At 31.5% G+C, this 26,043-nt stretch overlaps 3 protein-coding genes and 1 pseudogene across 6 annotated transcripts; 2 read left to right on the top strand and 2 right to left on the bottom strand.

Annotated features, from left to right (window-relative positions):
- Window positions 1–407: 407 nt before the first annotated feature.
- Window positions 408–6,564, bottom strand: LOC146932494 (receptor-like serine/threonine-protein kinase SD1-8). Of its 2 annotated transcripts, XM_085704175.1 has the most exons (8): window positions 5,231–6,564; window positions 2,251–2,362; window positions 2,204–2,217; window positions 1,909–2,099; window positions 1,611–1,821; window positions 1,281–1,518; window positions 1,049–1,199; window positions 408–952 (listed from the first exon to the last, which is right to left on the bottom strand). In XM_085704175.1, exons 1-8 carry the CDS (start codon window positions 6,531–6,533, stop codon window positions 641–643), a joined length of 2,532 nt encoding a protein of 843 aa, XP_085560301.1. In that variant the 5' UTR covers window positions 6,534–6,564; the 3' UTR covers window positions 408–640. The 2 variants fall into 2 exon arrangements, with proteins under 2 accessions (XP_085560301.1, XP_085560300.1); XM_085704174.1 differs by having other exon boundaries at window positions 2,204–2,362.
- Window positions 6,565–15,598: 9,034 nt separating this feature from the next.
- LOC146932493 (glycosyl hydrolase 5 family protein-like) lies at window positions 15,599–19,183 on the top strand. The gene is made up of 3 exons (XM_085704173.1): window positions 15,599–16,215; window positions 17,512–18,106; window positions 18,445–19,183. Exons 1-3 carry the CDS (start codon window positions 15,634–15,636, stop codon window positions 18,873–18,875), a joined length of 1,608 nt encoding a protein of 535 aa, XP_085560299.1. The 5' UTR covers window positions 15,599–15,633; the 3' UTR covers window positions 18,876–19,183.
- LOC146932492 (Pentatricopeptide repeat (PPR) superfamily protein) lies at window positions 18,199–23,090 on the bottom strand. Of its 2 annotated transcripts, XM_085704172.1 has the most exons (3): window positions 20,360–23,051; window positions 19,539–19,698; window positions 18,199–18,796 (listed from the first exon to the last, which is right to left on the bottom strand). In XM_085704172.1, exons 1-2 carry the CDS (start codon window positions 22,849–22,851, stop codon window positions 19,587–19,589), a joined length of 2,604 nt encoding a protein of 867 aa, XP_085560298.1. In that variant the 5' UTR covers window positions 22,852–23,051; the 3' UTR covers window positions 18,199–18,796; window positions 19,539–19,586. The 2 variants fall into 2 exon arrangements, with proteins under 2 accessions (XP_085560298.1, XP_085560297.1); XM_085704171.1 differs by lacking the exon at window positions 18,199–18,796 and having other exon boundaries at window positions 19,348–19,698; window positions 20,360–23,090.
- Window positions 23,091–24,976: 1,886 nt separating this feature from the next.
- Window positions 24,977–25,827, top strand: LOC146932491 (18.1 kDa class I heat shock protein pseudogene; annotated as a pseudogene). The gene has a single exon (XR_015007127.1). The product of XR_015007127.1 is annotated as an 18.1 kDa class I heat shock protein pseudogene (transcript).
- The last annotated feature ends 216 nt before the right edge of the window (window positions 25,828–26,043 follow it).

Raw genomic sequence — 26,043 nt, 5'->3', positions numbered from 1 at the left:
TTAGAAATGCACTTGTTGCACTAAAAATGTTTCACTTCAACAAATGAACTCGACATATTGAACTTAGGATTTAAGCTAGATTCTTAAGAGGGTTATCAGTTGATAGATTTAAAGTTACAAATTCACAGTTATGACGTATGAACTTAAAAACATTCAAGTAAAAGAAAAATAAAGGCACAAGCACACTTTGTGGCGGCCAAAACCGTCGGAAATGTTTCTAATTTCTTTTTTGTGTGTAATTTCCAGCGGCTTTTTGGTTCGTTGCGTCGGCCAAAGGCGGCATAATTTGCGCTCTACTGCTCCTTCCATAATCCATTGTATTCCTCATTAGCAGCTATTTCCTAATATCCATGCTTCCGGAATTACAGATTGATTATGTTTGTGATGTTTTCAACTTGTTCAACATGGAGACTTAATCGGAATTACATAAATGAAGATAAAGATAAAAATTACAATTTGATATATAAAAAATATTATATTAAGCCACCTTTTGGATTTGTAATGAATCAATACTTTTTCCTTCAAATTTTACCCAAAAAAAAATTGAAAGCCAAGTAAATTGCTTTTCTATGTAAGCAAATATCACTACCAATCCTATCCTATTAATAACAAGTTCATTGACCCTGCCGACTGCCTTCCACTATCTACCATCTACCATTGTGACAGTAACTTGGTTCACAGTACAAGATTCATCTTGTTTACTTGAGGATGAATCAGTTTCCACAGGATTGCTTCCTAGGCAAAATCCAGGGTTTTTAGGCTGTGCTATTGTTGCTGTTTCACTACTCAACATCAACACCACTGAAGACATTGTTGGCCTATCCTCCGCTCGCTCTTGTACACATAATAGTCCAACTTGTATGCATCTAAAAACCTCAGATGGTGAATATGAATTAGCAATGGAAGAGTCAATCAGTTCCAAAGCATTTCCTTCATTCCACAACTTCCAACTCTACAAAAAAGAATAATCAACTATTTGTTAGCAAGTAGGAAATGATATGATACTCAATTTACAAATTTAAACTAATAAAGCAACTCTTCCACATACATGACCAAGAAGATTTAATTCTTTGTTTGCGGAATAGAAACCTCGATTCTTTTTTCCACTTATGATTTCCATCACGAGAACACCAAAACTAAAAACATCAGATTTCACTGAGAAGATTCCATCCATAGCATACTCTGGAGACATATAACCACTGCACGTAGAATTGTAAGATAATTAGATGATTATTAAATTCGACTCTTTTGGAGTGGTAGAGTGCTTCTTAGGTACTTACTATGTTCCAACAACTCTAACTGTATTTGCCTCTGTCTGATCCGTGCCAAAAATTCTTGCCATCCCGAAGTCCGATATCTTTGGATTCATCTCTCCATCAAGTAGAATGTTGCTTGCCTTAAGATCTCTATGGATGATCCTAAATCTAGAATCTTGGTGAAGATAAAGAAGTCCTCTAGCTATTCCGCTTATAATGTTGAAGCGTGTTTGCCAATCTAGCAAAGATCTTTTAGCTTTGTCTGAATAACAACCATTTGTTTGGACATTAATTAAAGCCAGGCATTTGAAAATAAAACATGAATATGTAAATGTTGAAATTAAACTAACTCACCAAATAAAATGGCATCAAGGCTTCTATTTTCCATGTACTCATACACTAGCATCTTCTCATCCATTTGAAAGCTGCAACCAAGTAACCGAACAAGATTTCGATGTTGAAGCTTCACAATCAACCTGACCTCATTCTTGAATTCTTCAACGCCTTGGCCGGAATTTTTTGATAATCTTTTCACTGCAATCTCCTGACCTTCAATCAACCTACCCTGATATAACCATACTTAATCATGTTATATCTAATGGACCATATGCGAATATTAGGATTTATTGTGGTGACAGATGCAAAAACATACTTTATAAACAATACCAAAACCTCCTTGTCCAAGTTTATTTTCTTCAGAGAAATTGTTAGTAGCCATTGTTATGGTATTAAAATCAAAGAATGGCAATTCTAGGTCATCCATGTTCTTTTCACTTGTCTGTTCTCTATTACTTGTATACACCCCTTCAGTCATAAGCAAATCTTGACTTCTTTCCAATGAACCTGCTTTAAAGACAACAAGCAAAACATTTCATCATTCTACATATAGTTTATGCATGTAGAATTATACATTCATATATGTAACACATTAATTACTTGTACATTACCTCTTTTATCACTCTTCCCTTTCAATAGACACTGCAATTTTTTCTTCCTCCACAAGTAACATGTTCCTAATACCAAAAATACAATAGTTGCACCACCAACCATAATGCCTATAGCCTTAGCAATCTTGTGATTAGAACTTCCTCCTACCCCATCATCACCTGAGAGAAATAGTTTTGTAGTTGAGAATAATATTCACTTTCCATTTAATTTAGTTTTTTTTAAAAGAAACAATTTATTTATCATTTAGTTATGCAAGTACACAAAAAATGATGTAGAACCTAGGCACATATATAAATTATTGCATACATAAAGGCATGCCAATTTAAAAAGCTCGATAATTAAAAGTGCTATCGTTATTTTGATAAAGTACAATGCAACAATGGGTATCATGTGCCAAAGTAGCAAATATGATTTTGCTCAAGAACTTAGAGGAGGTAACAGCCACTTTTCCTTTTATGTACTTGTAAAATCAGACCAATTTTTATATTTTAATCATGTCTCTGTTAGAAATAAATAATCAGTCACTAAAAGGCTAATTAATTAGAAAAAGGGGAGAATGATTTTGTTTGTATATGAAATTTAATGGATTCTCTCCCGTTGGAGAAGACATGCAACTTTACCAAAGTAGATAAAAATCTCCATTTGGGTCCCACCACAGAAGGTGGGTGGCACCATTTTAATCATCACATAGGGATCCATACCAATTTTGTCAAATTCAAATACAGGATCATACTTGTTTATGATATGATGTGACTTCAACAAAATTTCGGAAAATACTTCAGTGCCATAGCTTGTGTGCCATTGGTGCCATTGGGGAGATCCTGACCGTTGATGTGTGTGGGTCCGCGTGGGGATGTGTGAGTGATGTGTGTGTGTGTGGTGGAGATGGAATTGGATGGTGCCATTGGTGCCATTAATGGCACCAAAGTGGAACCCCAAAATTTCGATCATGCATTTATAAAATAAAGTAAAGTAATAACAACTAGTCCCACTATTATTTAAACATATGAAACCGTGCATGTAATAAGCATTACAACTTTATAGAACTCTATTACTTAATTTTTTAAGGTAAACAAAGTGATTTCAGACAAAAAGAAATGCAAAATCTTTCTTGTTAGAAACATGAAATAGAGCAGATAAACATTAACATCACCATTCATCACTGTGTATTATGCATTAATTGCGCCATGGCAAGTGTAAGGTGTAAAAAGTAAAGGAAATTTAGAGCCTCAGAAGTCAATATTGTTGGCCTACAATCCACCAATTCGTGTGAAGACAATTTAAATTTTGAAGGCCCATAACACCGTCCTGGATTGCAATCCACGACAACATGACCCTAATAGTGGACCCCACAGAACTTTATTAAAAAAATTCTTATTAATTTGATCCCAATAACTGACACAACGAATCAAGACATGCAGTTTATGCACATGTTTTTTTCGTCAATAAACAGCTAGATATGCGAGTGTAGTTGCTTTCATGTTTCCTACTCAACCTTATTTAACGTTTGGAAGGTTGTTCATCTAAGGTGGTGGTTTATGAGTGTTAAAAGAGTCGCATCGGATAGGAAATGACGTCACAATTTGTTTATAAATGGGAGCAATTATCATCTTACAAATCGATTTTGTGGGGTTGTGTTAAGTCCAACCACGATTTCTAAGATAGTATCAGAGTCTACGTTATGATCTGTTGGGGGAGCAATCATCACCTCACAAACCATAAACAATACTCCCTGTTGAATAGAGTTGGACTTTTTTTTGTGGTGGCCGGGGTTTGAACCCCGAACCTTACATATATTATGCAAGGTCTTTACCAACTGAGTTAAGCTCGCGACTTTTTTTTGTGGTGGCCGGGGTTTGAACCCCAAACCTTACATATATTATGTAAGCTCTTTACCAACTGATTTAAGTTCACGAAGACGAATAGACTTAAACTTTAAAAAGATGTGTAATAGACTTGAAGGAGAAGCACACTGTCGGGTCTCAAGCCAATAACACCGTATCAACCCAAATCACTCATCGTTAAATTGAATGTAACAAAAATGAAAGAGTGTGAAAGTGAAAAGATTGAAAGCATTGGGACCCAAAACATTGAAGTGTTGAGTTGTTGTCATTCAATTCTCACAGTTAAGCGTTATGTTTGGCTTCTCTCACGTCTTATGGCAATACTCCAAAAGAAACCCACCGGCCAGCAAGAACAAAACAATACCAAATTTCCAACTCATTATATTCCAAAAACTAAAACTCATTAGTTTTAATTAGTACACTGTCAATTTTCTGAAACTATTCATGTTGTAGTATTTAATAGTACTACTATTATTATCCAATGGCCATGATATATTTGTAAATTATTTAATTTCAGTTTTCTTTTGATTACAAGCTTTTTACTTCAATTGAACATTTCATCCACCTAAAGTGACTCAATAAAATGTTTACTTTTTTCCTCAAAACTTGTCATTTTATTTTAGTGTGTTTGGTTTCAAGTATCACAAGAGTCAAAAATTGATTCTATACTGAAATTAAAGTTTGTAGTTTTATACTATAAATGTGATTTCCTTTTAAAAAATTTATCTTCAGTTTACTTTTAACTAAGATCAATTCATGCAAAATCATTTTCTTCGTCAGAAGAACAAAAACAAGACACTGATACAAATAACTCTTGTTTGTTTGCTACATAACAAATGAGTGTTGCTTAGTCCAAGTAAGACCAGTTCAACATGTTACACAAGTTGGAATATTCTTTCCAGTGACTCAAAAGTTTGTGAACTAAAGTTTTTAATCAATGTGAATTCCACAAACTTCTGATATAACATCTTCTGTATTAATCCAAAAATTAAGAACCATCTTCTCAGGGTCATGTTAAAAAATTCCAATCAATCATATTAAATTAGAAATAAATAAAAAAAAACTTTTTTTATCAAATTCAATCAACCAAATGTATATACTATGAAATAGAAAATCAAACTAGAAACCAAAAATTGATTTAAAAATAACTAATTAAATAAAGTAAAGAAGAAACAAACATACCTACATCAGAAGCTGCTAATCTGACAAAGAGATCTTGACCACCAGCAGGATAAACTCTAATATCAATGAGTTCATCAAGCCACATAACACAACCAATTCCTCCATCAACAATCTCAATATTAGCATAACCAGTACAAGAACAATTCCTTTGACACAAATCACCACATTCAACCAAACTCATACTCCTATTCACAAAAACACTACTCGTCTCTGGTAACTTCACATTCACCATATGCAAAAACTTATCACTCTCACAATCCAACTCATTATTCCTCAAACATCCATCAGATCCATCTCTCAAATTCCATGCTTGATGATTCTTCGGTCGAAACCCTTTAATACAATTACAAACAGGTGAAGCATTTGTGTCACATACACCAAATGGTCCACACTCTTTGTAATTATCGCATTGGTCTTTTGGTGCATACCAAAATTTTGTCCAAATATTTCTACTATTTATCCATGTTAACCTTTGAAGTTCACCTAATGAATTCACACTAAGTCTTGAATACAACAATTCTTTCCCAATTGAAAACGAATAGTAAACTTCATGTTCATTCTGGACAAAACTGAATTGAATTGAATCTGTGACAGGTTGCATCTCTGGTACACCACTGAATCTTTTACCATTCCATGGTCCACTTCTATAAACTCTTCTATTTTTGTTCCAAAGAAAAATTTCTGGAACACCATGATAATCCATCTTGAAAGATATATCACCAATTGAAGGGTCTTGATCTGTTTGTTTCCATGAATTTATGTGTGTTTCTGTGTTCGTGTCGAAGTTCCAACCAAGTTTCATACCAGGTAACAAAGTATCTGTAGGGTAATCAAAACTTTGCCATAGAAACTTTGTTGGATCATTTTCATTTGGTTCTTCTGTTGTTACAACCAAATTTCCAGAATCTAAAAGCTGAAGAATTGGATTTTTGTTTAAGGTGGAATTTTTATTGGTTTGATTTGAAGACCAAATGGTTTTGTTGGATTCATTGATGATAATAAGGTTTCCTGTGTTTGTCAGTTTGAGAAAAGCAGTTGGATTTTGAAGTGGGGTGTTTCTGTTTGCAACCCAAACAACTGTTTTGTCATGGTCTATGTTGTAACGTATTCCTAAGAACCAAGAAAAATTGTTGTAGGAAAAGAAACTGAGTTGGAAAATTCCTTTTGGGGAGAACAAGGTTTCGTTGATGCTAAGGAATTGAGTTGTTGTTAAGGTATCAGAAGAAACAGAAGTTGAAGGTGTTGAGAAGAAAATGATTGAAATGGAGAGACAGAAGAGAAAGAGTGTGGTGAAACTTCTCATGTTTGTTTGGAAAAAAAAAGGGAAAAATAATAAGTGAGGTTTTGTTAGTGGGGAGTATATATGTATGGACAATGTTGTTTCTTTCATGTTTATGACAATTTGTTCTCTAGCTTTGATATGGACTTAATGGACACTTTAAAGAGAATACGGACTCATAGAAAATTGACTCAGCTACTTATTTCTGTGTTGATTTTATTGAGGGGAGATATTTTAAGGGCATTTATTAAGAAATTTTAAAGAAAAAAATTAATGTTGGAAATAGGACTTTTCATACTTTTGAAAATTTGATTCTACATCTTCCAGTGAAATATTGCTAAATTTAATTCTTTAACGATCATTTACTTGTTAGTACTTCTTTGGTCTTTAATTATAAGACTTTTTTTCTTCCTAAAAAAAAAAAGGGTCATGTTAACTTGTGCCCTAAGGGCACATGTTAAGGAACCTAAAATGAGAAATTTTGCATTGGAAAACATGATAATTTAACTTTTAAGAAGTTGACTGCACGACTTTTAATACATATATTTCTATAATAAGTTTCTTAACATGTGTCCTTGAGGGCACAAGTTAACATTTGCCAAAAAAAAATTATAAGACTTTTTTAAACAAAATTGGTAGGCCATGGAACATTTTTTTTAGGAAAACTACAATTTTCACTTGGATAATAACTTGGTATCAAACTGACTTGTATAACTAAATTGATGGCGAGCTTGGCATGGTTGATCAAAGTGGAGCTCGGTATGACCTGAATTGCTTGAATTATGAAGCTAAGTTATGAATTACTTGAGACCTGAGAGTGTACTCCTTCTCAAGGTCTCAAATTCGATTATCTCTGGTGTCAATTTAGGTGGACTAATTTAACTTCTTTAAAAAAAAGTTATGAATGATTTGATTAGAGAAGCAAAGCTATGCATGACCTGAAAGGTCAAGTTGAGTTAGACATGACTTGATTGGGGGAGTTAGGTTAGACATAACCTAAATGGTCAAGTTGAACTAGGCGCATTCTGGAGTTAAGAGAAACATGAGCTTTGAATAGTCAAGTTGAGCAAGGCATGACTTGAACAGTCAAGCTAATGTTGAGTTTGACTTTACTAATCAAACTAAAATAGTAGGGGAGTCACGTAGTATGAGTGTTCATACTAATCCAGTATGAAACATATTAAGATCGAATTGTGAGCTTTTTTTTTTCTTCAAGGAATCGAAATTGTAAGTATAGACCAATTTTAGATTCTAAAATTACGAAATGGCAAGCTCCTCTTTTAAACTGAATTATATCAGTTTAAATGCTTCTTCCATCAAGTGTTCTGTGACCAAGGTCGGTCCTTTGAATTTGGATGTCTTAGGCGAATCATGAGATAGTGCCTCTATAATTTTTTTTTAACAAAAAATACACAAGGATAAAAGAAATGAACCAGAAAGATTATTGCACATTTTTATTTGACATTGTGCAAAAAAAAAACACGAGTATGGATCTTTGAAATGTAAACCAACTGACTCTAAACTATGATCCATGCTCCAAAGTCTATACACTCGACACTTGAGAATTTATTAACCAAAGAGAGCATATTTTACAAAATAGCACACACAGATCATAGTTCAATGTTTATATTCATAAACCAGTATAAAATAGACTTCTTCCTCCTCCTCCTCCTCCTCCTCTAAGAAATCGTTTGATTTTTTACTCTTATATCTATAAAAAAAATTGTACGACTATTAAATAGATAAATGAATCGTTTGATACCTACTCTTAAGAGACTATATTATATCTATACGGCACCGACACTTATGTTTTTGGTTGTTGAATGTCAATGACCTGAGTTAATAAAATTGAGATGGAGATATTAGAAAATTAAAAAAAATGATACACATAAAATCAGCGGTAAAATAATGATTTTTAAATGTTAATATATAAGTTCTTCAAAAAAAATGTTAATATATAAGAGCTAAAAAAGTGACTATTAAGATTTATATATATATAATAGGTAAAAAATAAAAAAAAATTGTGTCCTTAAAAATATGGTGTCCTAGGTTGCCGCCCCCTCGACCCATGCTCAAGGCCAACCTTGTTTGTGACTTGTCTAGGTTAAAGACAAGTAATTTGGAGTATTTTTACGATTTTTACATCACAAATGTGTAATTTTTGGGAGCATTTTGCTTTTAAGTAATTTAAATTGGAGATATTTTGTCTAAGTTTTTAAAACTAATTTTGCAATGAATGAGGTATAGATTTGGAATCAGACCAGCACCTATTAGAGGTATTAAAGGAAGGATGTAATAAAGTAGGGAGAGCAAAACTCAAGAAAAATCAAAATTGAGGGACCGAAAAATTGTGTTTTAAAGGGGATCAAAACTGTTCTTTTTTGAATAGGTGGATCACAAGTGCATTTAAGCATTTAATTTTGGGTAAACAATGCTTTTAGCCCCTGTAATATAGGGCACTTTTGGGTTTAGCCCCTGTAAATTATTTTTTTTAGATTCCACCCTCATAAAATTTTTTTGTTTTGGTTTTGGCCCCTGACCCCTGTGACTCATCAGAATCTATGAGGTGGCGCTGACGTGGCATTTTTTTTTTATTTTCAATTTTTTTTGAATGCCACGTGTGTAAATGAATGTCCACGTGGCATTTCTGATTTTTTTTAATTAAAAAAAATTTAAAAATAATTTTTTTTAAAAAAAAAATTAAATTTTTTTTAATTAAAATATTTTTTAAAAAAAAATAAAAAACGAAAAAAATTCTTAAAAAATGAAAAAAATTCTGAAATCTAAATTTTTTTTAAAAACTTGGAAAAACTAATAAAAATGAAAACAAAAATCTGGAACATTTTAAAATAAAAAATAAAAATGGTAAAATTAAAAAAATGAAAAAATTCTGGAAAAAAATTAATAAATTTCGAAAAATTCATATTTCCAAATTTTTTTCAATACCGGAAAAATGAAAGAAATTCATATTTTTTTAGGAAAGTACTTGTCATTCAACCGTATAACGGAAAAAAATTCTTATTTTTTTTTTCGGAAAGTACTTGTCATTCAACCTAAGCTCGGAATACACAAAAATTCCCAGAAAAAATACTAATGAAAATTTCGAAATTTCGAAAAATACACAAAAATCCTAAGCTCGGTTTATAAATACACATATTTTTTCCCTTATTCTCGGTTTATAAATACACAAAAATTCCCAAAAAAAATTTTGGAAATAAATACACTGAAAAAACCTAAGCTCGACATATATAGTAATGAAAATTTTGAAATTTCAAGAAATACTAATGAAGATTTCAAAAATTTCATTGTTTTAAAAATGATTAATCTTCAAGAAAATTTCGAAATTTTTTTAAATATTTTCCAGAATTTTTTCACAATTTTTATTTTTCATTAAAATTTTAATTAAAATTTTTCATTAAAATTTCAAAAATTTCATTTTTCCAGAATTTTAATTTTTTTCGGAAAATTTCAAAATTTTATTTTTTCAGAATTTTTCATTATTTTTCATTTTATTAGATTATTTTATTTTTTTAATCATTTTTTATTTTTATTAATTTTTCCAGAATTTTTAAACTTTTTTCCGTATTTTTTAATTTTTATTAATTTTTCAATTTTTCAATATTTTTTTTCAATTTTTTTATTAATTTTTCATTTTTCCAGAATTTTTTAATATTTTCAGAATTTTTTTATTAATTTTCAGATTTTTTTTTCAATTTTTTTTAAAAAAAATAAAAAAATGCCACGTGTAACCCAAAAAAAATATAAAATTAATTATACAGTCAGCGTGACACGTCATCAAAAAAGGTGACGCATCATGCCACGTCAGCGCCACGTCAAAGATTCTGCTGACTCAAGGGGGTCAGGGGCCAAAACCAAAACAAAAAAATTTTATGAGGGTGGAATCTAAAAAAAAAAATTTACAGGGGCTAAACCCAAAAGTGACTTATATTACAGGGTCTAAAAGCACTGTTTACCCTTTAATTTTTCATTTTCTAAAGCACGTGTTGTTTTAACTTGCTAAAGGAAGGCCAGATACCTCTTTTGGGCATTTAAGTTTGACAAAAATACCGGTTTAGCACTTTAAGTTTTTAAATTTCAAATAAGCTTTTAAGTTTCAAATATGTCTTTTAAGTTGTTAATTTAATGCACCTATTTGAAGTTTTTTTAAGTTTTTTTTTTTTGTTTCAAATATGTCCTTAAAAGGGTAACAGTGCATTTAGTTACAATTTAAATGACCAATTTAAAACTTAAAAAATTTAAATGACTAATTCGATATTTATGTCAAACTTAAAGGACCCACAAAGATATTTAACCTTGAAATGAATTATGCATTTCCAGAAATAACTAAAAAAAAAATAATAAGATTTTTGCTTTTCTATTGTTTCACATATTGTACACAAATGTTTGCTTGTGTAGTTTAGTCTTTCCTCGTTAAAAACTAAAATTAAACAAATTTTAGAAAATGAAAAATAAAAAACTAGACAGCAATTAATATAATAAAACCTATCGGATAATGACGGTAATTTATTTTTTGAAAACGGATAACAATCCAAACTATTAACCGTACTTCATTAGTTTTTTTTGGATTTAGGCAATTAAACAGAATTCCAAAATTTAATGGTTTGATAAGTCAGGATAACTACCGCCGCAAACCAGTCAAAAAATAATTTATTTTTTTTCTTTTCAGTTATATCGTTTTCAGATCCAGCGTTTGTTTTTCATAAACAGTAACAAACTCCCGTTTGTAAATATTTGTTAAAAATCAATTTCTAGTGCATAATATGATGAGGTAGAAGACACACGCAGATGTAGACAAGAGGTAGAAGACAGTGAGCAGAAAAATTTAGTATAGACAGCCTATAGTAATATCAGTGTTCCCTTTCAATCTAGTGGTTAAAAATAACCTTCCCATGGTGGGAAAGGATTCCCCTTTCCCATGTGAAATGCCACCATATTTGTATGTCTACATATAAGACGTAGCTATTCAAATTTCATCCGTGTTTGTTGGTCTTGTGCTACTTTAGAGATGCAAATGACACGATTCATGGTACACCTTCTAGTCTTGATATACTTGCTTGAGTTTCAACAATTTTCATGGCCATATTACTCCTTTTTTTGTTGTAAAGTAATTTAATGCTTGAAATCTAAGGACCCAAGATGACGAGTACATGTACCAGGTATATACTTTTCTACTAAGATCAATTTTATATAGAAAAATTATCAATATTGTCATATACTATAGTCAACTCTTTATTTTAGGAGAAAAATAAAATAAACTCTTTTAATAGTCTCAAATAATATTCTTGTATTTAGCCATGTAACAAAACAAAAAAAATTGTTTCTATTTTAATGAGATTTAACTAATTTTTTATTAATAATTTGAATCCTTGTTATAGTGTTGTTCATTTATTAAAGGGATTTAACGATTTTTAATTAAGAACTATCGTATTTTCCCGGCATTGCCCGGGTTACACACACACACACACACACACACACACACACACACACACACACACATATATATATATATATAAAGAAAATAACATGTTTCGGCTTTTTTTAGTTGACTTTTTCACTTTCTAAAATTACCCTCAACTTTCAATACAAATATTAAAATAAAAGTGTAACAAACACGACATGAGAATATCTATACTTACTTTTTTTATTATCCCAATTATTCCGTTAAACAACTTTTTCTATAATAAAAATTGTTGTTGGTGTCATTAAAAAAATAAAAATATCATATACACCCTTCGGTCATTATTATAAGCAAAACTTTGCATTTTAGATTCATTCAATTAATGATGTATATGGTCTTTATTATAGACCACATACATCATTTAATGAATGAATCTAAAATGCAAAATTATGCTTATAATAGTGACCGGAGGGTGTATATTTTTACTTTTAGTCAAAATCAAAATTTCATAAAAAAATATACCGTTCATAATTTTCAAACTTTGGCACAATTAAAAGAACGGAAAGACGAATACATGAGTGCACAAGTGCACATATTTTCGCTAGTATAAATAATATTAATTTTTGTGTTTTATTTTATTTTTTTGACAAATGTTTGTGTTTTATGTGTAATATTTAATAAAAGTCTATAAAAACTTGGGAGTTATAAAAGGAAAAAATATTACTCAAATTATAACCCACAAACTATTAAATAAAGGGTTAATTAAGTAAATGGTCCCTATAAATATTCAGAATTTCATTTTTAGTCCCTATAAAATAAAATCGCACTTCTTAGTCCTTGTAAAAAATTTCGACAGCATTTTTAGTCACTGTAAAAAATTTCATCAACATTTTTAGTCCTTGTAAAAAATTTACGTTAGCATTTTCGGTCCCTAAAATGCTAAAGGAAAATGCCACAAGGACTACAAAGTGTGATTTTATTTTGCAGGGACTAAAAACAAAATTCTGAATATTTATATGGATCATTTACTTAATTAACCCTTAAATAAACTATAAATATCTTCCTAAATGTAAAATAAATATCTTCCTAAATGTAAAATAAATAAATGATATCTATCTAAATTGAAAAATTATCTTCAATAATATTAGTGTTTGTGTTATATATATAATATTTATTTAAAATCCACAAGTGGAAAGTGAGATTGGACCCCTCGGATTACTTGATTCTTTGACCTGATACCAAGTTTTCAAAAAAAATAAATAAACAACCTTAAAAATAAAATAAATAAATGCTAGCTATCTTAGTTGGAAAATTATCAATAGTGCGCGTTTAGAACAAAAATAATGAGCACATCTAGGCAAATAAAATTATTTTCTTATAAATATAAAAAATTGATTAAAATAAATAAGGTAATCAAATAATTATCTAAAATTTTCTTTATCAATTTAATTTAAAAAAAATAAATTATCTATTAAATTTGACAAAATATGTGCTAAATTAAATATAATTTAAAATGAAATTTAATGAATGAGAAAACCGAGAAGCAAATAAATAGTTTGAAATAAGGACAAATCTTATGTCAATTTGTTTATGTGTTTTTCCTATGCTTCTTAGCTAAAAGTACACTTTTCATGAGTAGTTTATTTAGAAAGCATATGAAAAGCACCAAAGAAAATACACCTAAGATTTTTATTAGAATTAAAATAAGGATTAAACTTATGTGTATTTCCATAAATGTTAGTTGTGCGATACTTCACATAAAATACTCACAACTACCTATGATTTTTCAAATCCATGATTATTTTCAAAATTTGTTATAACCATAAAAAAAAAAAAAAATTATGTGAAAGAACCATGCAAAAAGCATGTAAGAAAATGGGCCTAAGTTTTGTGCTTAAAATAAAGGATTTTTTTAATGACAAATGTTAGCAATTAATTGTCAAATAATCATGAGTTTTAATAATTATGATCACGAGATTTTGTTGGACTTCAGTTTTTATGTATTGTTAGTAGATACGATCATTATACGTAATTACTTTTTAAAAAATAAATAAATTAGTTCAAAGTTATCCGTGGAAATTGGTTGCACTGGCCATTATCTATAATTAATTTTATTTTAAAATAAATAAATTACATTATGTAAGATAACCACTATACGCATAAAATTAAGGAGATCATGAGTTTTAATAAGGACAGTTATAAAATTTTGCTATTTTTTTATAGAAAAAATTTGTTACACTTGTGAAGACCATTATCTGTTAAATAAGAAATAAGGGCAATTATGAAATTTTGATGGACTTCAATTTTTATATATTGATAGTAGATGCATTTTTAGAAATAAGGATTTTTTTCTTGCGTTTTTATTGTTTCACAAAATTGCACACAATTGTTTACTTAAAATTTTATCATTCGTTAAAAACTAAAATTAAACAAATTTTAGAAAATGAAAAATAAAAATATTTTTACAAGATGAACTAGAACTAACAAAAGAAAAACACCTGAATTAATAGGTGGATTCTAGGGTGAACCATCAAACAAGTGGTTCACCGGTGGACCATTTAATTTTTACCATCAGATAAAATTAATGGTTTAGATCTATTATAATTAAAAAAGAGAATATTTACAATTGCCGGCATACAATCCTGTCATACCTCACCTTCTTCATTCACTCTGGTGCCTTTTCTATTATCGTGAACCATTGGTTTAAACTCATGTTTTATTTTGAAAGAATTAAAACTCATATGTTCTATGTTTTTACTAAATTGGTTTGAATTTTCTTTAAGTGCTTATATAAGCAAAATGGATGTTAATCAAGAATCGCTGAAATCCCATTGATTTAAATGTTCTTCCTGTTTTCATCTTATTCAAATATTAAGAAAATTAATTAATCAACAAAACTTAATCCAAAGGACAAGCGCTTCAAACAGAGGAATTTGAAATTGGGTATTATAAGATGTGGAACACCTACAACAAACATGAAACACAATTTCAAATCTGGAATGAGGGAATATTAACAAAAATTTGATCAATTTTGCAGAGATCTTACATCTTTATAAAAGAGGGGGAAATTAATGATTGAAATTTTTCTTGCCTTAAAAAAGAACCACCAGTTAGTAACGGTGGTGGTGGTGGTGGTGGTGACGGTAGAGTCACCGTGGCATGAGGATGCACGTGGTAGTTGTGATGAGACTCAAAACAAGGGAGAAGAGAAAGGACAAAGATTGTGTGTGGTCAATTGTAAATATTCTCTTTTATAATTTTAATGGATCTCAACCATTGATCTCATCTGATGGTAAATATTAAATGGTCCACCGGTGAACCACTTGTTTGATGGTTCACCCTAGAATCCACCGAATTAATATAATAAAACCCATCAGATAACGACGTTAATTTTTTTTCTATGGAAAAAGGATAACTTATTAATCCAAACACGTGCCGTTTCTACTCAACTTATCCAAACTTAAGTTACCGTTTTTTTTTTTTTTACTAAAAAAATGAAAACTATTAACTTAATCCGAAAGTAAATGGCTAAACACAAAAAAGAACCTTACATTTGAATAAATTTAAATTTAAAAATGGATAAAGATCAATTTTAAAATTTATGTATATCACTTTATCGTCTAGTTTTTTAGATTTGTCTATATAAACGCACTGGAAGAGAGTAAATGACACATTCATTGAAAAGGTACTAGTAAAAACAACAAAATGAGCAAATCATCCCTTTTGTTAGTTTCAACCATTTTCATAGCCATATTAACCTCATACTGTTGCAACTCATTTCCACTCTCAACTCAAAAGAGATGGATCATCGATGATGCAACAGGACAAAGAATGAAACTAACTTGTGCACATTGGGTTGCACATGCAACCCCAATGCTTGTTGAAGGTCTTGACAAATTGCCTATACAAGACATAGCTAATCAAATTGCTAAGTCAGGTTTCAATTGTGTCCGTTTGTCTTATGCTACTTACATGTTCACACGACATGCAAATGATACAATTCGAGATACACTTTATAGTCTCGATATACCTAACGATGTTGTGTTGGCTATTGAGAAACATAACCCTTTAATGTTGAACATGACACATGTTCAAGCTTATGAAGCTGCTATTGATGCTCTTGGAGAAAAAGGTGTTATGGTGCTTATTGATAATCATGTTAGTATGCCAGATTGGTGTTGTGATAATAATGATCAGAATGGATTCTTTGGTGATAGGCATTTTCATCCTGATGAATGGCTTCAAGGTTTGGCTATTATAGCTAAGCACTTCAAGGGAAAACCCAATGTAAGTAATCACAAAACCATGATCAAGTTTACTTATTTTTTTTGTAATTTTTAAAAATTTACAATACATTTTTTTTTTTGTAATCTTAACTTTCTCATGTCTTTTCATCACACAAAAATTAAGGGTGGAGGAGAGGGGAAATTATTAAAGAATTAATAAACAATGAACAAATAGAGATAGAGACCATGAAGAGAGATTGGAAGAGGATCGAAGTCTGTGAACTTTTCTTAGACAGTAAGAATTTATTTAAAATTTTAAATACTTTTAAGAAATTATATATGAATTTTAAAATATTTTAACAAATATCTTGAACAATTAAGTTAATTTTAAGAAATTATGTAAAAGTTTAATGGATATTCATATACTTGTAAAAAAATGGATATGCATTATGGTCATTCCAATCATATCTAAATATTGTGTCACTTATATTACTTCCTGAAATATCTCAACAAACATGAAAAACTTTTTTAAAAAAATGGATATGCACTGTGGTCATTCCAACCATATCTAAATATTGTGTCACATAGTATTACTTTCTAAAATACCTCAACAAACATACATCTGCCTTGTCTATGTGAAAAAACTTGTAAAAAAATGGATATGCTTCATATGCACTATGGTCATTCCAATCATATCTAAATATATATATTGTGTGTCACTTATATTACTTCCTAAAACATCTCAACAAACATACATCGGTCTCTGCGATAAAATATGATTAGATGATGATGTAAAATCGTGCATATGTATCTTAAACTCTGTCCAATAAATTTTTACATAATGTTTCGCAGTTGAATATATTGATATATTTAAGCCTAAATTAAGTTCTTATACTTCTTTAATAAGAAAATAGTTATAAACTTTTTTTGTTTTAGCAATGGTTGTACTTTATTTCGACAAGTAATGGTTATATTTTAACAAAATGGTGTGTGAAAGAACTTAAAAGTAAAAAATTGATACCCCTAACAAAAAAATATAAAATTGATAATAAATGCTTATTTATTGATTTTTTTTTTGTATTTATTGAAAATGTTAAATCATAAAGGCTTATTTAAAAATTCCTTCCAAAAAAAAAGGCTTATTTAAAAATGTTACTAGTATTTTATTGAAAATTTTAAATTATAAAGGCTTATTTACAAATATAATGAAATCGTTATTTTCAGTAAAATTAATAAAATCATAATGAAATCGTTATTCTCAGTAAAAATAATAAAATCATGAGTCATGACATTATATAATTTTTTTTCCCTTTGCATCGACATATCTTGTTTATTCTTTACTTGATGTTATACATAGGTGATAGCCATGGACTTGCGGAATGAGCTAAGAGGTGGACGTCAAAATTTGCCGGATTGGTACAAGTATGTAACCCAAGGAGCAAGCACAATTCACAAACACAACCCAGATTTATTAATAGTTATTTCAGGGTTTAACTTTGACAATGACCTTTCATTTTTGAAGAAAAAGACCCTTGATCTAAACTTCACCAACAAATTAGTGTACGAGGCACACATTTATTCCTTCTCAGGAAACCAAGATAGGTGGAAGTTGCAACCAATGAATTGGGTTTGTTCCTCTGTCATTGAAACCTTAAACGACCAAGCTGGTTTTCTTATTAGCGGTAACAATCCAGTACCTTTATTCATAAGTGAATTTGGATATGACATGACTGGTGGCAATGCCGTGGACAACAAATTCATGCCATGCTTTGTGTCTTATGCCGTCTCTAATGACTTGGATTGGAGCTTGTGGTCTTTTGGTGGAAGCTACTATTTTAGACAAGGCAATGTTGGGGCTGGTGAGACATATGCTGTAATGGACTATGATTGGAAAAATTACAGGGACCCAAATTTCCCTCAGAAATTTCAGCTTCTCCAGAAGAAAATTCAAGGTACATATGACATGATATGATATATAAATACATACATACTACACATATTATCACATTCACATACAAATGTGCACAAAAAACAATACATTATATGCACAACTTAGTATATCATATATTCATATGTGTGTCGTAGAGTTGTTTGAGTGATCGCCTAAATTATGTGTTTACCGAAATAAGCTCAAAACAACATATGATCACGTCAAAATTATTGTCATAAAGTTTCATAGACACTTCCACAATTGTTTGTGTTCAACAACAAGCATAAGCATAAATAAGCTTTTTCAAATGCACTCAGAGTTTATGCCTAAAATGTGTGTTTATGTAATTTACTTATGCAGATCCAACTTCAAACCTCTCAAAGTCTCATATAATGTTCCACCCATTGACCGGTAAGTGCGCTCACGTGAATGAGAGTAACAATGAACTTGTATTGGGAGACTGTAAGAGTCATAGCCAATGGAGTTCTGAGGGAGATGGTTCTCCAATAAGGTTGATGGACTCTGCTAAGTGTCTAAAGGCAGAGGGTGAAGGGCTTCCTGCAACCCTCTCAGAACATTGCTTGTTGCCGCAAAGTTCCTGGAAATCTGTTTCAAAGACTGGTCTTCACTTGGCCACCTCTCATGGGAACGGATCCCTTTTGTGCTTGGAAATGGATTCAGATTCCTCCAAGATAGTGACCAGAAAATGCATCTGCATAGATGATAATGATTCTTCATGTTTGGACAACCCCCAAAGCCAGTGGTTCAAACTTATTTCAACCAATGTTTAGTTAGGAATTAGGATCTTGCAAATTACATTTGGTAGGAATCTAGAGCGTGTTGGTTTCACTACTACCTAGTCCCTTCAGACTTTCATATTTTTTCAGTCGTAGTAACAAGTAAGGTCATTTAGGTACTACTCTTTTCAGTGGTAGTAACTAGTAAGGTCATTTAGGTAATAATGTCATTGTCTACTCTATTCAGTGGTAGTAACTAGTAAGGTCATTTAGGTTATAATGTCGTTGTCTACTCTACTCTATTGCAGCACCAACATCATGCTATTAGTTGAAAGTTAATATAAATAAATGTTTTGTCGATATCTGCATTATCTCATTCATGAAAAATAAATACATGCAGTTAGCTCATACGAGATAAGTCATAGTCCTAGAATACTAGCACAGCCTTTTTATTTTGTGTTCAATTATTACTTTCAATAATTTGAGTGTCAAGCTTTTCTTGAATTAAACCCTTTTAACCCAACAATAATCGAACAAATTTTCTGTTTACTTGCCAGCGAGTTAATATTCACTATACTGTCTTTACATACAAGATGGAGGAACGTTTACAGTCAATGTTTATGGAATTCATAGTGGAATTTGAATTAATATTTATGTTGCTTATATCTTAGGATTGAAAGGAATGATAATTAAAAAATGAAAACTTGCTTTACTTACAAATAGATCTTCAATATCTCCAACCTCAAACCAACATAAACTGCTACCTTAGTAATCAAGAAAATCATTCTTTTGAGGCAGCAAACTCGATATACTTCCTTGACCCCAACCTTTTTCGACACGCTTCAGAGTTTTCAATGCGATATTACTGCCAACATCCCTGTCAACAGGAAACATTTTGTCAAAAAAAAAAAAAAACAGTAACAAGAAACATATCATTAGGAAATATTAAAGAATGAGCAGCATAAAGGAATGGATTACAATAATTAAAAAGCCATAGACGCAGAACTCATGACAATCAAAATTTCCTAGATAATATCCGGATCCATGTTTATATTTAATATAACTTACATATTCGAAATGGAAGAAAATAATAATACGAGATAACTTTAAATGTCACACCATAAAGCAACTCTTTCAAAGATGAAGACAATTCAAACAACAGTAAACATATGTTTATGTGAGATTGTCAACCCTGTTGAGTTGTAAACTGTCAAACAAATGCTGGTATAGCAATGAATGCACACATTTTATCACATGTTAGTCTTCAACTCATCCAAACATGACTTTATGAGAAAGTTCAGTAATTTGAGCTGTCATTGCTCAAAAGTTCAACACATATCACGTTTAAGGCGACTAATAGTTGCATTTAGAAATTAACGATGCAGATTTCGGAAACAGTAATCATGAACAAAGAAATGAACTGTGTAAATAATTAATCCAAGAGAACCCAAACTATCTAGTTAAAAACATCTCTTTTATAAAAGAACAGAACCCAAAAGTGGAATGAAAAGACTATCTTCACTACCATATGGTCATACCTGTTAATTATATCCTGCCAATCACTTCCACCATCCTTGTGTAATTTTCGACGAAAGATAGAGTTTCCATTTCGGTAAGTCCTATCAAAAGTTTTATCTTCTTCTAAAGCCAATTCCATTATCCTTGCTAGTTCATCAGCTTGCTGTTTGTTTCCCCTTTTACTTAAGCCATCAATCACAGGTATGAATGATGAATGGTCGAAGCAATATCCCTTATCAATCAATTTCTGAAGAAGGCCGTGAGCATCGTCTAACCTTCCATCCTTGCAAAGTTTGTCAATCAAATCTTCATACATGAAGTTCTTTGATAAGAGAGATCTTTCTAACGAAGCTTCAAATAGCTCTTTTGCATCAGAGAGTTTTCCCCCAGCAAGTAATTCATTGAACATCAAACTGTACAAGGCTTCTTTGTGGCCACATACACTCAGAGCTACATCAAAAAGTTCACATGCTACTTTAAAATCTTCAGACTTGCAGAATGCTTTAATCAATATTTTGAAGGATGATACATTGGGAGAGACGACTCCCTTATCCAACATTTCATGTAAAAGAGAAGTGGCATCCTTTGTTTTTCCTCCTTCGCAAAGACAATTGATCATATTATTGTAAGTGCAAATATCTGGATGTATTCCTCTTTCTCTCATCTCATCCATCAATCCGTACATTTCAAATATTTGCCCTTTACTTCCTAACCCCAAGATCAATGAATTATAAGTTTGAAGAGTCTTGTTGCAACCATTTCTCTCCATGTCTTTCAATACACGTAAAGCCGATGATATCTTCCCTTGTTTGCAGAAATTCAATACAAACGTATCATAGGTCACAGAATCAGGGTGCAAGTTTTTCGCCATCATCTCAATAAATTTCTTTTTGGCTTCCTCTAGTTTCCCAACCTTGCAAAGTCCATTAATTAAGGTTGTATAAGTGATCACATCAGGTACATTGGTCGATACATTATGGATTGAATTAACTAGGCCAGCAACCGGGTTTTCTTTACCAAGGGAATTTGTTCCATCAGTCCACATCTCACTTACAACTTCACTTGCTTTCTCCAATTCTCCATTTCTACACAGACCATTGACCACGATATTACAGGTCACGGTATCTAACTGATAACTCTTTTCGTTCATCTTTTGCAGCATTTCCTCAGCCTCTGACTTCCTCCCCTCTTTCCACAGGCTATTCAGCAACGTATTGCAAGTATAAGTATTTGGATGACAACCTTTCCTAATCATTTCATTAAGAACAGCTTTAGCTTCAAAAACCTTCCCTTTGCTACAATAGCCATGTAGTAGAGTAGTATAAGTAACAGTATCTGGGTAAACACCATTACTCACCATCAAATCCATCAACCTTCTCGCATCCAACATCATATGGTTTCTACACAGCCCATCCATCACAATATTATACGAGTAAATATTTGGTTCAATACCATTCTCCACCATTTCATCAAGAACCAATCGACCCTCCAACAACTTCCCATTTCTAAGCAAACCCAACAACCACGTATTATAACTCTCCAAACTAACAAAATTCCCACCTTTCTTCATAGTCTCAACCAAAGACCTAGCTTCCTCCATCATCCCTTCCTGACAAAACCCCTTAAGCATCAAATTAAAAGTAACAACATTCGGCTTAGGTAGTCCCAATTCCCCATCCATCTGCATATCCCTAAAAATCCTCGACGCCTCAAAAACCTTCCCCGCTCTACAAAGTGCAGATATCCTAGAATTAAACGTAACAACATCAGGTAACAAACCCTTCTCCCTCATCCTCTCCACCAATTTCTCTGCCTCATCATTCATATCCTGTTTACAAAAACTCGACACAAGAGTATTATACACAACCCTATTAACATTCCCCCCCATCTTCCCATCAACAAACTCCATCCCCTGTTTAGTTCTCCCAGCTCGACAAAAACCACGAACAAGTATCCCGACAGTGAACTCATTAGGCTGACAACCTTTTTCAGACATTTTATCAAACAGTTCACGTGCATGATCAAGCGCGTTTGATTCACATAACGACTGGATCAAAAGATTAAAAGTATATGTTTCTGGGTTAACACCGGTTTGAATCATGTCCGTGTACAACGAAGTAACGTAATGTGGACGATTCTTTTGGAGGCTGGAACGGAGGAGGAGGTGGTAGAGTTGAAGAGGAAGAGGGGTTGATGGGAAATGGGTTCTGAGTGATTTGAAATGGGAGAAAGCGAAATCGAGATGGTGGGGTGATTGGGATAAGATATGAAGAACTGAAATGTGGGAATGGTGTGAAGTGGTGAGTTGCAAGAGATGGTTGATTTCGTTGTGCATGTTGTGGCGGAGAAGGATGCGTGTGATGGTGGGAATGAGGTGGTGATGATTGGAAGAGGAAGAGGAAGAGGATGAGGGAGATGAAGAGAGGATTCGTTTGAAGAGATGCCATGCGAGTTTTGGGTTGTTGGAGTTTTGGTGAATGGATTTTATTAGTTTTCTTGTTGTTTCTTCCATGTTTTGGAGGTTGTTTGGTTTTGAGATTTGAGTTTAGCTCTACTATTAGCTTAATTGAACATGTCACAATGAAGGTTTGATTCCAAAGCAGTTTCAAATATTTAGCGCCTAATTTGTTTGTGCATATGTTTGTTTTTGGCGTGTGTGTGCATTGTAAACGTGTGTTCATTTATGTTTGTCTAATGTCTGAATGTGAGTATGTGACTGATGATACAATCAGATAGGCAGACTTTGAACCACTGCTCATCTATGTTACTGTTGTTAATTATACCATCATATAACTTTTTTTAAATAAACATGTCTTGAAAGTGTGAGGCGTTGTCAGTAAAGTCTCGTTAGGTATAGAAATTGCAAACACGTCTTTATTGGTAAAATAAACAATATATCCATTCATTTAAATCGATAGAAATTGCAAACACGTTTTAAAGTCTTTTTTATTAATAATTTTATATGTACTAAACTGACCAATAAAAAAATTGAAGAATTAAATTGACTAGTTAAAAACATATTCGAGGACTAAAATGAATAATGAAAGAAATACTTATGGATGTATTTGTAATATACATTAAAATATGTAGTTCCATTATGTTCGCAGGGTGACCAAAATGATTGTTCATCAAAATATATTTAAATTAGTAAATGATCCGTACTTTTTCTAAATGCAATGGTGTATGCAATGGAATAAACCGAGCCCAGGGCGGCGGTATAAATGCAATGTCGATGCATCTTTTTCTAACTCTCTTAACAAGGTTGGCATTGGTGTTTGCATAATAGATGAAGAGGAGCGATTTGTCTTTGCAAAGATAGAGTGGTTTTCACCGATTGTTGATGTTGGTTTAGAGGAAGCACCGAGACTCTTGACAACTATGCAATGTTAAAGACTTACAAATGCTTAATATGGATTTCAAAATGGTGGTAGATAGTGGTTATGGAGGAAGCAACGGTGTCTCAAATTATATGGTCATCATCAATAATTGTAGACACATGTTAGCAATTGATTTAACGAATTCAGACTTGAAGTTCATCCGGAGACAAGCAAACAAGGCTGCACATAGCTTAGCTAAGGAAGCTCCGTCTAATCCTAGTTTCCATATTTACTCTAACATTTCATCTTGTATTTCTGATATTCTAGTTAATGAAATGCAATAAGCTCTTTTCTGTCAAAAAAAAGTAAAAGATCCGTACTTTTGTACGGGAACGTAACATTGCACTAATTACATAAAAAATAATTAAATTGTTAATATTGTCAAATGTTTAAACATATTAAACGAAAACTATCAGTATTAATGTAATATTTTTATTAAATATTTTTTTCTTATATGTATAAAAATTTGTTAAATACTTGAACCACAATACTTGTGGATTTTATTTGCTTATATTTGCGAAAACAAATTATTACGTACTTATATGAGAAAGTCAATTTGATAAAATTTTGAAAACAAATGACTGTTTTCAAAATGTCAAAATTAATGTAGTGTTTCTATTAAATAATATTTTATTTTATATGTAAAGCACCGTTTATTGTTTGCACCGCTCCCGTTGCAGATTTTATGTGTTTATATTTGCATAAACAAATTTTTATATACATATATGAGAAAATTGATATGATAAAATTTTGTAAACTCGTCTCCATTTTTAAAATATCAACATCAATGTAGCGTTTCTATTAAATAAATTTGTATTTTATATTTAAAACGTCATTAAATATTTACACCGCAATTGTTGATGATTTTATATGCTTATATATGCACAAGAAAACATTTATGCATCGCGATAGTCGATATAATAAAATTTTAAAAACTCGTGACTATTTTCAAGATATCGACATTAATATAGTATTTCTATTAAATAACTTTAATTTTATATACAAAATATAATCGTTAACTATTTGCACCGAACTCGTTACATATTTTACGTGCTTATATCTCAAAAATCCAATTTTGTATATACATAATGTAGCGTTTCTTCTAAAAATAACAATGATTATGAAACTAGTTTAGTTTTTTCTTCTAAACATAACTTATATTTTTCCAATCGAAGTGTTTAAAATTTGGTTTTTTTTTTTTTTGGTAAAGAAAAACATTGCTTTTTCTTTACAACCCATTTTGGATGAACCCCGTAGCAATATCTAGAGTGTTCTCGGGCTATATAGAGAGTCCCCGAATGTTTCCAAAATTAGTAATTTCTGGAAATTACATGATCATTCCTCCAACTAGTTTATATACCCGTTGCCTGCAAAGCAGGTCATTCACAACACTAAGCATTGAGAGTAATTAGCAATTACATTCCATTCCATTCTCAATCTACAGAGTTCTAAAATATCTTAATCAAAATGTCGCTGATTCCAAGTTTCTTTGGTGGTCGAAGGAGCAATGTTTTCGATCCATTCTCCCTTGACGTTTGGGATCCCTTCAAGGATTTTCCATTCTCCAATTCTGCACTTTCTGCTTCTTCATTCCCTCAGGAGAATTCTGCGTTTGTGAGCACCAGGGTGGATTGGAAGGAGACCCCAGAAGCTCATGTGTTCAAGGCTGATCTTCCAGGAATGAAGAAGGAAGAAGTGAAGGTTGAAATTGAAGATGACAGAGTTCTTCAGATTAGTGGAGAGAGGAACGTTGAGAAAGAAGACAAGAACGATCAATGGCATCGCGTGGAGCGTAGCAGTGGGAAATTTATGAGGAGGTTTAGATTGCCTGAGAATGCTAAAATGGATCAAGTGAAAGCTGCAATGGAGAATGGTGTTCTCACTGTTACTGTTCCAAAAGAAGAAGTTAAGAAACCTGATGTTAAGTCTATTGAGATCTCTGGTTGAATTTAGAATGAGTTCTGTTATTATGTTGCTTTAAATATTCCTGTATTTGAGAGTGTTGGTTGTAATGCTTACCTTTTGTGTGATGTGTGAGTTGTTATCATGTTCATGTCTTATGTGAAATGTTGCTGCATAAATAAATAAGTAATTAGTTCTTGTTCTTCAAACAGCAGTTTTGATCTTTGAATCTTGCGATTTAATATATTGACTTCACTTGTATTTCCCTTGGAAAATAAATTAATTTGATCTTGTTTAATCAGTTGGTCTTCTATAATATTTGGCATATGAAGACTCATTCTTTATCTTCCTTAACTTCTATTCCTACACAACGTGGTCTAAAACTGAGGTCTATGATTCAAATGCTTGGAGCATATCCTACACCG

This window comes from Medicago sativa, chromosome 4 (assembly GCF_051527215.1).
Source record: "Medicago sativa cultivar Bolivia chromosome 4, Bolivia_mono, whole genome shotgun sequence".
In the NCBI taxonomy this organism is placed as follows: Eukaryota; Viridiplantae; Streptophyta; class Magnoliopsida; order Fabales; family Fabaceae; genus Medicago; species Medicago sativa.
The sequence above is the reverse complement of the archived record's forward strand: the minus strand, read 5'-3'. Positions and strand labels throughout refer to the sequence as shown.